The 15,104-nt window shown below is 35.2% G+C and overlaps 2 protein-coding genes across 2 annotated transcripts; one reads left to right on the top strand and one right to left on the bottom strand.

The window, feature by feature from the left end:
• Positions 1-508: 508 nt before the first annotated feature.
• LOC144573663 (uncharacterized) lies at positions 509-961 on the bottom strand. Its single transcript, XM_078323437.1, has one exon. The coding sequence runs from the start codon at positions 959-961 to the stop codon at positions 509-511; it is 453 nt and encodes a 150-aa protein (XP_078179563.1).
• Positions 962-9,520: 8,559 nt separating this feature from the next.
• CCR3 (CRINKLY4 related 3) lies at positions 9,521-12,372 on the top strand. Its single transcript, XM_078322868.1, has one exon. The coding sequence runs from the start codon at positions 9,800-9,802 to the stop codon at positions 12,215-12,217; it is 2,418 nt and encodes an 805-aa protein (XP_078178994.1). The 5' UTR covers positions 9,521-9,799; the 3' UTR covers positions 12,218-12,372.
• Positions 12,373-15,104: the final 2,732 nt, after the last annotated feature.

A 15,104-nucleotide genomic window follows, 5' to 3' on the forward strand; every position in this document is an offset into this window, starting at 1 on the left:
GTAACGAAGCTTTTCCATAATACATATCATTTAAATAAAAGCAACAATCACTGTTCTTAAATTTAAATTCAAATCCAAACATATCCAAACATGAAATAGAGATAATGTTTCTACTTATAGCAGGTACATAATAGCAATTATTTAATTCTAAGATCATCCCGGAAGGTAGAGCCAATGATACAATGCCTATGGTCAAAGCAGCAACTCGTGCTCCATTGCCGACACGTAGTTGTACCTCTCCTTTTTTTAACATTCTACTCTTTGCGAGAACCTGCATATTTGAACAAATATGAGCTCCTGAACCGGTATCTAATACCCATGAATCAGTTTGATAAGTATAAATGTTAATTTCTATAACAAAAATACCTGAAGCGGAAGTCCCACTTCTCTTCTTGTTATCTTCCTTGAACTTCTTGCAGTCTCTCTTCCAATGACCGATCTCATTGCAATAGAAGCACTGCGACTCGACGGCACTGGCTACAGACTTTCCTTTGTTCAAGGTCCCACCCTAAACTTTGTCTTTGCATTTGCCTTTGCCTTTGCCTTTGCCTTTCTTTTTGAAGTTCGTTTCCTTCTTAACCAACAGGACATCATTAGGTTTTCTCAGGTTTTGTTCGGCTGTCTTTAGTATTTCATGCAATTCTGTCATTGACTTCTCCAGCCCATTCATGTTAAAATTCAGAATGAATTGATGGTAACTTGAGGGCAAGGATTGGAGAATAATGTCAGTAACCAACTCTTTACTGAGGGGATAGCTCAAACGGTTCAGATTCTCAATGTACCCCATCATCTTGAGTACATGAGGACTAACCGGGCTTCCTTCTGCCAGTTTGCATTGATATAATGCCTTTGATGTCTCATATCTCTCAGTGCGAGCTTGAACTTGAAAAAGTTCACGAAGCTGCACAATTATGTCATAAGCACTCAATTTCTCAAGCTGCTTCTGAAACTCAGAATTCATTATCGTGAGCATGAGACAAGTAACATCAAGGTTATCATTCACATGCTTATCATAAACTGCTTATTCTGCGACAGTAATTTTACCTTCTGTATCAGCCTTTGGTTTTTGAGGAACGGGTTTCTCTAGAACGTATTCTTTTTTCTCTTGCTTGAGAATAATGCGTAAGTTTCTATACCAGTCTAAAAAGTTTTGAGCAGTGAGTTTTGCACTATCTTTTTCAATAGCAGATCGCAACGTAAAAGTGAATGTATTTGCCATTATCTACAACAAAATAAATATGTAGAAATTTAGACTTAAGTTTTATGTCTTTAGAAAAACCTTTTAATAAAAAGTTTTACTCCCACTGTGTTTTAAATATGATGTCCCACATAAAACCACATAGCGGACCAAGATCCATATTTCACCAAATTCAAGTGAGCTTTGGCATCATTGCTTGAATTTAGTTATTTAGGTAAGCACACCCATGCTAATTACATCTAATATAACTCTTGGTTGTTTGAGGTGACATTCCATGTCCCGGCTCCTCAAACCTATGCATCAAGGCCCAAAAACGTTTTTATAGCCTAGTTAAGTGAAACCAATTCTCCATATATAAGTATCCAACACTTATATCCTACCTTATTAAGATAACTAATGATACCTTGCTTTGGCAAGCCCATCAATTAGTGATCGAAACCTTGATAGGTTAGAGATTTTGGAAAGGCATGAAACTTAATTTTTCTTTAAGGGACTTTGTTGTTTATTTTGAAAACATTCTAAGTAATAAACAATTAAATTAATAACATGAGCCCATTTTATGAGTGGAATAGTATGATCCATGGCATGATACTCTCCATTGCAAGACTCCACTTGACAATAGTCACCATCCATCATTTATGTAATCTTCTTTATTCTACCCAAATAACTATTCTAATAGCTAGCAATAAAGAAAATACATGCATGTCCTAATCTTAACGGTTCGTAGACCACATAAATGATACATAATAAGTGACATGCAAGTCACTTTTAATTATATAAATAAATTAATTCACGGGGCACCTTAGGCCGCATTTACACACATCATTCATTCATTCATTACAACATAAACACACAAGGCAACGGAATCATACTATTCACATATTCCATAACTGCAAAACAAAGTTAGACATAGAATCCAATTCTAAATATGGGCTCATGTATAAAACAATATATACGAGGGGGTTTCCTTAACCCGTATATAACATAGAATCCAATTCTTTTGGTCTGTAATACAGTATATATTACTTAAACAATTTATCTTCAGATTCATAAATCAATCATATAACAGAACCAGTTTAACTGATTCGGTTTCCATAAAACATAATTTTTAGATTAATCTAATAACCTAAAATTCGAACCAATCCAACTGATTCAATTCTGTCAGAACAATTCAATTGATATGATTATTTACTTATTCCATAACCCACATAAAAACTGCCATGTTATTTCGTATGATTTTAATCAATTCCAATTGATTAAATCCAGACATTAATCTAATTAACAATCAATAATTCAGAATTAATTCTACACAAGTGGCTCTGATACCACTGAAGGGATTTCGGGTAGGTTATAGTGCAACAATTCGATTCAGTTCATCAGTTTGTTCACTACCCAAAACCAGAATCCATGTATAAAATTAATTCTAGGATTAAATAGAGTTTACCACTAGACGCACAGCGCAGCGGAAACTTCAAGTTTAGTCTAGCAGTAGCCTTCTTCTCCTTTCCTTCTTCTCCTTTTTCTACTCGTGTCAGATTCACGCAACAGTCCAGCAGTCACGCCTCTCTTTTTCTCTCTCGTTTTCTGAATAGAAATGAACATAATGGCATCCGAAAAACTAAACTGCTATTGTATATTTATAACATATCGCACCAGTTCGTTAAGCCTGTTCATTTGCACCAATTCGTGGAGCCTCTACAGAAACACTTATCTTGATCTGATCAGATCAGATGAGAGCAGAAGTTTGGGCCCAGCCCAATAAAAGTTGATCCATATTAACTATTAATATGGGCCATAATATTCTGGCCTATAGTACATTTCTAACAATTTTAACTAATAATTATTTGATATATTTCAAATTGCATGTGAATTGGTAAATGTTATGAGAAAGAGGATTCTAGCTAGCGTAAATCCAACTGTATGGTACATATTTGAAAAGGATGAAAAATATTACTCAAATTAAGAAAATAAAATTATAGTTTGTTCTTAATTATTTAGATAAGGTGTGTATCAAATTTAAGTCAATTTAAAAGACGTTTTAGCATTCAATTATATGCTAGTATGGAGTAGTCATTGTCAAAAAAAAAAAAAAAAATTAGCAAATAAAATTTACAATACTTCATATGTAACAACAAACTTGGTACGATCGTGAGATTACGTCCTCCAATACAACGCTCGACATCCATTTTTGGTCGCAACTCGGGTAGGGGAAGGAAAGGGGTCAGCCACGGGGCTCTTTACCGTGCCCTATTGGTTGCTATTTCCGGTAGTTGAGTGATTCTAAGTCTATGTAATTAAAAGGGCGACATGCTAGTATGGACTTAGGAGACATAAATCCATTTGCTAGAAAACCATTTTTTTTTTTGTCCAAGATCTATTCAACCTTTCTCAAGGAGCCACATACGCAGAACAAGGTTAATAACAGATTCATGTTGTTGCTAAGACTCTTCTCTAAGATGTCTGGATTAAAGGTCAATTATGCAAAAAAAAGTGACATAATACCTGTTAATTTGCATCAGGAACAAATCACACTAATCCAAGCAATCACTGGAACGAAGTCGTGTTCAGGGACAAAAGGGCGAGGGCAGATGTTTTTGGGAGGGACACAAGACAGCCTCTGCCTGTTTAAAAAAAAAAAGATGTTTTGGGAGGGAAATTTTTACAAGGGGCGCTGTGATTTAAATTTTGTTGAAACGGTCCAACTCAGGGACTGAGATGTAATTAATTTATGATATATGTACCCTTGACAGCTACTGTCAAGAATTTCAAAGGGTTTCCGATAGTGCAATTATTTCAAGAGAGATCGGATGACACCGTTTTTTGGTGACATCGGATGACACCGTGCATTTTCAAAGCCCAAATAATCGATTCAAACTGTTCAACTTGATGGATATATTAAAATGTGTTCGCAGATCAAATTTTGACATTTTTCTGAATTTTTTTACTATTTATTAAGATAAGTACAAAAATTCAATGGTCTGAATATAGCGACTCTTTGAATCTATAAGCACATTTTAATTCATTATGCTGAACGATGTGAATTAACTCTTTGAACTTTGAAAACTTTAAAAATGCACGATGTCATCCGATGTCACCAAAAAATAATGTCATCCGATCCCTCGTCTTATTTCAATCGGCGTTTAAGGATAAATCATTTCAAATCTCTCGTATGAAGACTAATTGGGTCGCAGCCGACAAAACCCAAAACAACATTACTTTGGGCCTAGACCTAGATAAATCTGATGAATTACATGAGATAAATGAAGGCTTTTGTTGGACCTAATAATATTGAGGAAGGGGAAATTAATGAAGACTTCATGGAAGGCCCACCACCGGGTTTCCCAGACCCACCAAAATACAAGACACATGACCCGCTGTCTTTTAATCATGCTGAGGCGGTTGTTCTTGCGGCTTGGGTTGAAATGACGAAAGACCTAGAGATGAAGGTCAAGGGAATTCTGGCTATTTGAAACAATAGGGAATAAACTTCTGTCTTCAAGGAATTTTTTAATGGATGAATGACCATTTTAACTCATGGAATATAGAACAAACATAAAAATCATAAGTTGGAATGTGAGAGGATTGAACGAAAGAGACAAGAGACTTGCGGTTAGGCAAACTTTCTTCTTTGAAAAACTGGACATAATCTGTTTACAAGAGACAAAATTGGATGAAATCAATGATGTCGATCATGAAGAAGGAAATTTGTGGGAGAAGATTAGAGGAAGCAATCATTTTAAAGGCACAACACACAAGAGGAGGGATCCTTATTGCATGGAGACATAGAAGATACCGTTATATCACTCGTATTGAACACATATATTGCCTATCTGTTCGATTGATAGATACCTTCACAGGTGCTTGACTGGAGAGTGGAGAGCCTATGGGCATTTATTTAATTAAACAAAAACAAGTCGATTTTGTATGTACTTAAAAGAAAAGCTCAAAAACTTACAACGCAGGAGATGTGGCCTGTGGATCTTACCGACAGTATGGGCCATGGGGCCTACAGCTCAGAAACTTTTGCTACTGTTTGGGCTCTCGAATACATCGACAAAATGCTACTGTAGTACTGTGCATGAATTAATTTCTGCGATTAGTGGCTGTCAGTACAGGAACTTTCTGGGTCACTTTTCCAGACATGTTGCTCTTCTCTATATATTGGTTTTTCATGCCTTTTAATTACCTGAAAGACATAAAATAAGTTAAATTTTGGTGTTTATAAATTAAATTAGTTCGAGATAAACAGTAAATATATTTAATCTTCGTTCTTTGTCACTAATGGTTATAGCTTGTGAAAAGGTGTTAATTATTTAGAAAACTCTTTTATGATTATTTAGAGAACGTGTTAATTATTTGTGATTAGCTAGAAATTAAAGACGGGAGATTGATGCTAATAGCTTGTTTTGTTATAATATTCTAATTGTAGACCATTTATTTGTTATTTGTTATTTGTTATTTGTTATTTGTTATTTGTTATTTGTTATTTATTATATTACTTTGAATGCCCGTAAGCTGTACGTAGACCATTTATTTGTTCATCGCATATATGCTAATACTGGATGGGTTGTTACTTGCACCATTTTACTTTAAAGATGGGTTGTTACTTATAGTTGCTTCACCTTTTGAGGGTTATTGTATACATTGTGTAAACATCCAGCTCAGCTTGGTACCGAAACGGTACAAGGAGTAACTGAGACGACGGCAAGAACGAGAGTACGGGAGGACGCTTAATTTCTTCCAACAAATTAAAATATGTTGTGTCACTTAAGCACATTGAGTGCTTTTCTCTGTTGTCTATTGCTAAATACTGCTGTGGATGGATACTGGTACTAACAGGGTATGATCAGTTGTTTTATTCTGTCTTGTCATTTAGAAGATAATATATACTTTGGTAGGCTGTCAGAGTAGGTAATATTGACCTCTCTATATGCACAAAAAAAAAAAATATATATATAGTAGCTAGATTAGTGGTACAATTTTCTTTATAAAATTTAATTTCGAGGTTTGTTATTCTTTTGTTTTTATGCAATAGTGCCAGCTGGTCCCACCTCTACTGTATTACAAAAAAGAAAGTACATTCAAAATTACAAATGTGTTTGTCAAGAATTGAATGTACCTATATGCATGATTGCTCCATTGCTTTGTACATCTTTAACAAATAATTACAAGGTAGACAGTCAGTCAAGGAGACCGTTGATATACCAATTAAAGTATGATAGCTAGTTAATTAGAAAGTAACATTTTCATTTAAGAGACGTAGGCAGGGAATATATATATTTTGATGGATTGATATGGAATAATTTAATAAGTTCCACATTATTATTATTATTATTATTACTTCTTGTTGTTGACATGCATGAAGAACAAACTTGGTTGAACGGGTCATAATTCTGTATTAAAATTTGCGTGGAACATAAATACAAAGTTAATCATGTCACATTTCAATGAATAGTCCTCTTGACCTAGGTCTTTCATGCTTCAGTATCACGGTACATAACATTCATAAATAAATAAAAACATGGTACATAACAAGTAACTTTTTTTTTGACTTTTTCCAACATAACAATGAACTTGTAAGAAAGGATATAGAATAATAAGATCTGACCATGAAAGTTGACAATGCGATATATAACAAACAAATTTGGGTCATAGAATCCTGGTTTTTACCAGTCATATATATATAGAATCCTGGTTTTTACCAGGATTTAAGTTGGAAAATGGAAGAGTTGACCTGGTCAAACCTAGACAAGTAAAAAGGCCACTTGAAAACTGAGAAATAGTATTGTATACCAGTCATGGCTACTGGCTGCTATTGTTTTCTAGTCTTTCTACTTTTCCGCCGTCTCTTTCTACATATTTTTTTGCCCTTTTTAAAAGTGATGACCCAAATTGATGTAAGGATTTGATTCCCAAAATGAAACACTTGAATCCCCTCCATTTTAGTCAAATTTGAGACAAGTGGTCTTGTAAGTGATATATTTTATTTTTTTTTGAAATATTGGGGAAACCCATCAATTTTCATTGAAACTAATAGAATTTGACCATTTCAATCTCCAAATTAATTTGGAGAATGTAATAGCATATAAAAATCACATAACAAACAAGTAGTAGCATCCCAACATCAAGATGAACTAAAAATACAACATATATATATACTACAAAACAAGGCAAATCAACACAGAAAAACACTCAGTCTATTCTAGAGCTAGTAGGAACTCGGTACCAAACATATAGATTCCATCTTCTTATTCCAAAATAGCTGGTACCACCCCTGTCCCTTCCCCATCCTCTTCCTCTGTTCAAGAAGGATCCATATATGTTCTTTTAATTATTAAAGTCTGACAAGGCAAAGAAGTAGTATTGAAAAGCAAAATTAGATGTAAACAATGTAACAAATTACTATTAAGAGATGAACACCAAAATTTAGTCAAAGATATATATATGTGATAGACATAATCATATGGCCTAATGCGTTCTTGGTTTTTCTTATTTTTTGATATATTATTAAGTATATTATGTTTTTTTTACATATATATATTGTTTGATTATGAATATAGAATAGTGACGATTTTGTATTGTGAATGTTTTTTTATTGGCCAAGAATGACATTTATTACAACACACTTTTGCGAAAAAAAATTATGACATTTATTACTATAAACAGATGAAAAAGACATTATGAAAAAAGTTAAAAATTAATGTGAAGTACATGTATAATTTAATAAAACATTGCTGAAATGATTTTTTAGGAGCATTATAATTTTTAATTATTTTCTGAAATATTATAAATCTTTACATCATGCTCATATAATCAGCAGTAAGAAAAATGACAATTTGATAAAGATGGAACTGTTAAAAAATTCAAAGAGAAAAAAAAATCAGGAACAACTATCTTTCATAATAAAAAAATATCATGCTGAATTTGATAACTTAAAAAAACTACAACAAATTAGAGCAAAACTTAAAAATGAATGTAGCAAAAGAAAAAAGAAATCATCCAAAGAACCAATATATATATATTTTTTGGTGAGATTGTCCTTCCTTACTGTGATTAGTATGAGCAATGTTTTAATTAAGCATATTAATTTTTTTACAGCAAGAATTAGTCTTTTATTCAGTAACAGAGAACAATATCTTCTGCTTACGAGAAGTCAAAAATTTTAAAACCAATTTTTTTGTACGGATATTAATCAATGTATTATTTTTTTGCTCTCTTCTTTGTCTATGCCAAAGTTGTTCTTTGCCAAATAATGCTGTCAAACTTTGTTGACAATTCATAGTTAGAATTAATTGCAACGAACATATCAAATTCATCATATTGCGACAAAACACAAGAAAATCTATCTAACTAAAATAATCTATAGTAGAAATTACATAGATTATATATGATTCCATTTCAAGTAAAACTGGAGAGAAGCGAAAGAGAACAGGAAAATTCCGACCCATCTTAGTTCTAGAAAGAGTCCAGATAATCCACCTCAGCAAAGAATAAAGAAAACTGCTATAGTTTTGTTGAACGTTGAAATTGAATATTCAAATGTAAGAATTTGGTTGTATAAAAAGTTCAATTAGAATTGTCATTCACTCCGGAAAAAATATATTTTAAAATAATTAAATTGTATTATAATATTTTCTTAAAATTATAATTTACAATTAAGTATTGTTGGAACCTACATAATTAAAAGTTTAAATCTAAAATCTTATAATAAAACATAACACGATTAATTATATGAAAATTTCTATAAATAAACAAATATTTTTTTTATAAATATGGCCCTCTGATCATAATAAATAAAAAGAGAAAATAATGGATAAAAATGTTAATAATATGACATAGATGAAAATTTTAAATCTTATAAATTAACCTCAAATTAATTTAAGACTCACCACACTTCCGGTGAGTTTGTTGTGAGCCCAAAGCCCCAAATGCCAATGCATCACGTGTTCTCTATCAATGATGTACAGAGTAAGAGTAAGTGAGTAACTAATGAAATACTTTGAAAAAAAATGATTCATACTGTGTTAGGCTACCAAACGAGGTGCTTGCCTATAATTTTAGCTAAGGCCTTAATAAGTGTTATTCCCAAATTATATGACCAACCATTTCTTTTTTTAATTCCTTCTTAAGTGGGGACACAAATCTTTACATGCCCGGTCCATGCGCGTGGAAGAACAACGGGTCCAAGCAGTTATGCGTCAAGAACGCTCAAGAAAAACTAAAGAAAGTCGTTTAAAATGCCTGATATAATAACATTGGACTAATTCTATATGATCTCCACTCACTGACTTAATGGACCCCACTTCCAACTACCAATTCTACCGTCCGATTTCACACGTGTCGCCCATTCATCACCTTTTTCCTCCTCCTGGGAAGCTACTTTGGACTTGGGAGAGACGCGGTTTGCGATCCTTCCTATATTCTCTTTCTTTCTTCCAATTTTGTTTGTTAACTTAAACCTCATTTTCTCACTCCCCCTCTCTTTCTTCCAATTTTGTTTGTTAACTTAAACCCCATTTTCTCATTCCCTCCTCTCTTCTCCAGTTCTCTCCCAATGAAGAAGCACCCCACAGTAACCCCAATCTTGACTTCATTCTTGCAATGAGGTTCGAACTCGAATTCTTCACGGTACTAACCGTGGTAGCGCTCCTCTTCTTCTCCTCCGACGCTGTGGGGTCCGCTGGTACTTTAGCCATCAGCTTCGGAACCGGTACGGTATGCGGCATCTCCGCCAATTCGCTCCCTCGAGCCGTGTACTGTACCAACATATCGGATTCCGTATCAACCTCACCGTACCAGATTCTTTCTACTATATCCTTCGATTCCGTATCGGCTGGTGACGCTTACCTCTGTGGTTTAAAAACAGGCGGTGAGGCGTTCTTCTGCTGGGACGGCGACTCGTCGAGCATAAAGCGGGTCTATAACGGGTCGTCGGCGGTCGCCGATCTCACTGTCGGGGAAAGCCAAGTCTCGGCCGTTGATCTTTCAGGTAATGAAATCCGATGGTGGAGAACAGCTGACTTGTTTCCTTCTTCGGTTCCTGGTAACTACAGTTCTCTCACTTCTGGAAACAATTTCACGTGCGCCATACCCACCAACGGCACGGTTTCTTGCTGGGGCCCAGTCGCCAGTGACATGCAAGCCCGTTTCTCCAACCACTCTATGACTACTATTGTAGCCGGCGATTCTCATATTTGTGGACTGAACAGCTCTGGTTTTGTCATCTGCGGAGGGAGCAACAGCTCTGGCGAATCTTACGCGCCTGCCGGGTCGCCATATGAATACGTTAGGTTTGCTTTGGGTTCAAGTCATACATGCGCAATTAAGCAGCCAAATGGCACGGCTGTCTGTTGGGGTGGTCCAGCCGGGGCCAGCTTGTACTTCCCTTTGAATGGTACTTCTTTTGAGTTCTTGGTAGCGGGTGGTAATCTTACATGTGGATTGACAACCAACAACTATTCTGTTTTGTGCTGGGGCTCCGATTACAGAAATCTATCAGTTAGGAAGCTTCCTCTGCCAAAGATTTTGCCAGGAATTTGTGTTGCTGGGGGTGATGATAAATGCAATTGTGGCACTTACCCAGACTCGGGGAGTCTCTGTGCTGGTACCGGTGTCATTTGCCAGCGATGTGACTCTCCAAATCTTGCTCCAGCATCACCATCTCCATCTCCTGCATTGGCGCCCGCACCTTCAGGGTCAAAAGTCCATGTAGGATGGAGAGTTTATGCTATAATCGGTACAGTTGGTACCTTTGTTGGTCTATGTGCAGTTGCATACTTTGTGTGGTTAGTTTGCAAAAGAAAGAAGGTACACAACTCAGTTATGCCAACCATCACCCCTGCCCCTGCCCGTGCAAATAGCAACACTGGAGTTGCAACTGCAACTGCACACTCTAGTTCTGGTGGAAATACTGGCAGGATCCGGTTCTACTCTCGGTCTTCCTCGGCCCCACGATCCCGCAAATTCAGCAGGCAATGGTCACGTGCATTGCAGCGGCAGGGAAGTGGACCCTCCTCCTTTAAAGATGGTGCGGATGAGTTCCCTCTTGAAATTCTTGAGAAAGCCACCAAATTCTTCTCTCTCGAGATGAAAATTGGTGCTGGGAGCTTCGGCACAGTTTACCGGGGTCTCTTGCCAGATGGGCGGGAGGTGGCGATCAAGCGTGGTGATTCGAACCCACGAAATAAACGGTTCCAAGAAAAAGAGGATGCATTCCAATCAGAGCTAGCATTCCTCTCACGGCTCAACCACAAACATTTGGTTAGTTTGATTGGGTTCTGTGTAGAAAATGATGAAAGATTACTAGTTTATGAATACATGAAAAACGGCGCACTTCATGACCATTTACACCCGAAAAATGCCGATTTTGATTCGCCAGTAATTTCCTCATGGAAGATGAGGATTAAAATTTTATTAGATGCCTCTAGGGGAATTGAATACTTGCATAATTATGCAGTCCCTCCTATCATACACAGAGATATCAAATCGTCGAATATCTTATTGGATGCCAATTGGGTTGCCCGGGTTTCAGATTTCGGGCTCTCCTTAACGGGTCCCAATACCGAGGAAGGCCACCTTGAAACGAAGGCTGCCGGTACAGTTGGGTACATGGATCCAGAATACTACGGCACAAATCAGGTGACAGTCAGGAGTGATGTGTATGGGTTTGGGGTGGTAATGCTAGAGGTTCTAACTGGTAAACGGGCTATATATAAAGTTGAAGGAGGTGATGGGGAGCCACTAAGTGTGGTGGATTATGCAGTGCCGAGAATTCAGGTTGGTGAGGTAGGGTCCATTGTGGATAGTAGAGTTGTGCCTGCATCATCACAAGAGGCCGAGGCGCTGGAGTTGATCGCAAACGTGGCAATACAGTGTGTGAGACTTGAAGGGAGAGAACGACCAACAATTGCCGATGTGGTTGTGAATCTCGAGACAGCTCTGGCCCTTATTGGTGATGGCCAGAGAAGTGTGTCTAGTACTACTAGTGCTTCGATTCATTCACTGGAAGAAAGGGACTGACTGACTCTTCAATTCCCTTTCTTATTTTGCCTTTTTTTTTGTGGGGGGAAACTATAGAATTCTTTCAATGTAGTTGTAGTTATTGTTTATTTTTCTTTTGGTTCTCAAGTAAATTCATGTGGAGATCCTTGTGAATAGAATTTTTCATATGCAAAGGCAGATTCTTTACAATATTTGCTCTTCAAGTACTTCATTGGTTAACATGTTTTTCTTCCTTGCACGTGAAATTCAGGATTATTTATTTACAGTAAAATCTTGCCCTGTGAACTAATTTCCAGATAATGTTATGACCTGTGAGAACCAAACTTTTTGAAATATGTCTCAAATAAAAAATAAACCTGCTGTGCCGGTAATTACCAGTACCATACTGGTAATTATATAAGCCTTATATAATTAGAAAATTACCAGTATGCAATGCAATGCCGAATAAAATCCGTTCAGACATGGCTTTTATGTTTCCAACTTTTTCTTTTTAAGAATCGCAGTTGTTATACATGGTACTGGTAATTAACAATCTTATCTACTTGGGTTGTTCGACTACTTTTCAAAGAACTGGAAAGAAAATTTGAAAACAATGAAGCAAATTAATTTCATTTTTTTTTTTTCGTTTTGTATTGTCTGCAAGACAACCACATTCAATAATGATGCAAATCAATTGGATTGATTTGATCGTATAATTATTACATCAGAAAGCAACTGAAAAAAAAATTGTCTTCATTAAGTTTAGACATTTGTCTTACTGTTTTGATCTTGTTGGTACCATTTAACTAGTTATCCAAAATTGTAACTTATTTGAGAGATAAAGAAACGAAATTATCCATTGTTTGTAAATCAATGACTATATCTGCTGAGTATTATATCAACTTCGAAGTTCACAGATGAGCTTTGAGGCAAGTAAAAAAATAACAAACTATAAATTAATAAAACGAGGCAATGTTTTTTTTGTTAATAAAATGTTTCACACTCCTTTTTGTAAGTTAAAAATAATAAAAGCAAAATAAATAGACAATTGCTATCAGAATAGTCACGCAGTCCAGACCGCCTTTTTTGAAGTCGCCAATGAAGAACAGAGAAATTAGAATTGGTCTTTAGTCTATGAAGCTGGATTCTTTGTGCCTTTGTGGGGATTAAATAAGACAAGCAACGCTGTGTACCAATTCCTATTCCCTCCACCTGAAAATCTAATCTATATTAAGATATATGGGTCCCAGAAATACGCAACACACAATTTTAAAAGTAGGTACCAGCAAGACTGAGACAAGATTCTATCCATCAGTGTTGACCTTTCACCGTTGTACTGGTGGTGGTGTTCTTGGGAGGGAAGACTTTCATACTTCATTAATTGTTAATATGTGTATTTTCTATTCAGGTTATTAATGTTTCCCTCTTTCGGCAGTTGTTTTAGAAAATCAAATTGGTTATTTATATTATATTACTTTCAAAAATATAGCAATAATATCGTGAGTTTGAATTTGTATTTATTAGTACGGCAAGATGTCGATATTATCTGACGAATCTATGAACCAAATTATATAAGTGTTGACACTAATTTCATTTTTATTTTTTCCAACTTTTTTCCTACTTATTATTTGAGTCTGTGAATCAGACTATTAGCAATAAAAAATATCTTCCAAAAATCACAATTGGTTGAGCAATAAATTAAAATGTTAGGAAATCTAGTTCTTAGACCATCAATTACATAATAATTAGACGAGTCTAAGATAAAATAAGCATAACTTTCGACTGGTCCAAATTAAATTACATATTCAAGCAGTTTAATTTATTTCGTCGGTCGAGTCTACTGTCAGACAGCTTTTGATTTTTTATCTCTCATGCTTAACTTAATTTTTTCTTAACTTTAAACAACCATAAAAAATACTTCATATCAGCCTAATTTAACTAACCCATTTAGATCTTCTTAACGTTAAAGTTAAGGCTCCACCAAACATCACCAATAAAATTTTAATTACCATTTGTGTTTTACAATTTTCTATGTAATCCTAGTTACAGAGGATCCAAAGATATGGAATCAGAATTCAGAGGCAGGTAGATTTTGATTTGTCGGTAACTAACTCCACCAGAAGTTCCCAATTGGTATCTCCCAAGTTTTTTTTTTTTTTTTTGTCAATCTAAAATTTTATTAATTAACTAGGTGATCATGAAAAGTCTATATACACTGTAGAAAAATTAGTTGGTTTTTGAAAAAAAAAAATCTGGAAGTAACATAGTCACAAGATTGTGAATTAAATTTGAATTAAATTCAAATAATTCTTTTTTTGGTGATGCCGAACAGAACATCAAATTATTCAATTGACCGAACTTTGACCGAATTAAATCCGAATAATTCGTAAATTTTAGGAATTTTTTTCCGAATTTTCCGAATTATTTACGAATTTTTCCTGATATTTTCCCATAACATTATTTTTATTTTTTTTTGCTTTCTTGCAGGACTGAAATCTCTAGCCTGGATAATTCCGAATCATTTCCGAATTATACCCGAATTATTTCCGAATCACGAATTTTTGACCTCGCCAAACCGAACCCGAATAATTTATTTGTATGGGAAGTAGTAGACTAGGTTTTTGAAAATTTTCAATTTAGTGACCTGTGCAAAGTGCAAACCATCACCAATTGGTCAAATACTGTAATTTGATCCTACTTTTAATTAGAGATAACAACGTGACAGTTTATCATTACTTGCCATGTCAACGATACATTATTTGCGAAAATCTATGTTTACACGGAGACATCGCCTAAGCACATCATCATCAACGCTTCGGCTGGATTAATTTATGCTGATTTGTATACCCCTGTATATCTTTTGGCTGGATTAATTTATATTATGTAAAAATGTGCATTAATTGGGTTTACAAATTAGATGGAGACA

The sequence above is a fragment of the Carex rostrata genome, chromosome 21, assembly GCF_964058835.1.
Source record: "Carex rostrata chromosome 21, lpCarRost1.2, whole genome shotgun sequence".
NCBI lineage: Eukaryota > Viridiplantae > Streptophyta > Magnoliopsida > Poales > Cyperaceae > Carex > Carex rostrata.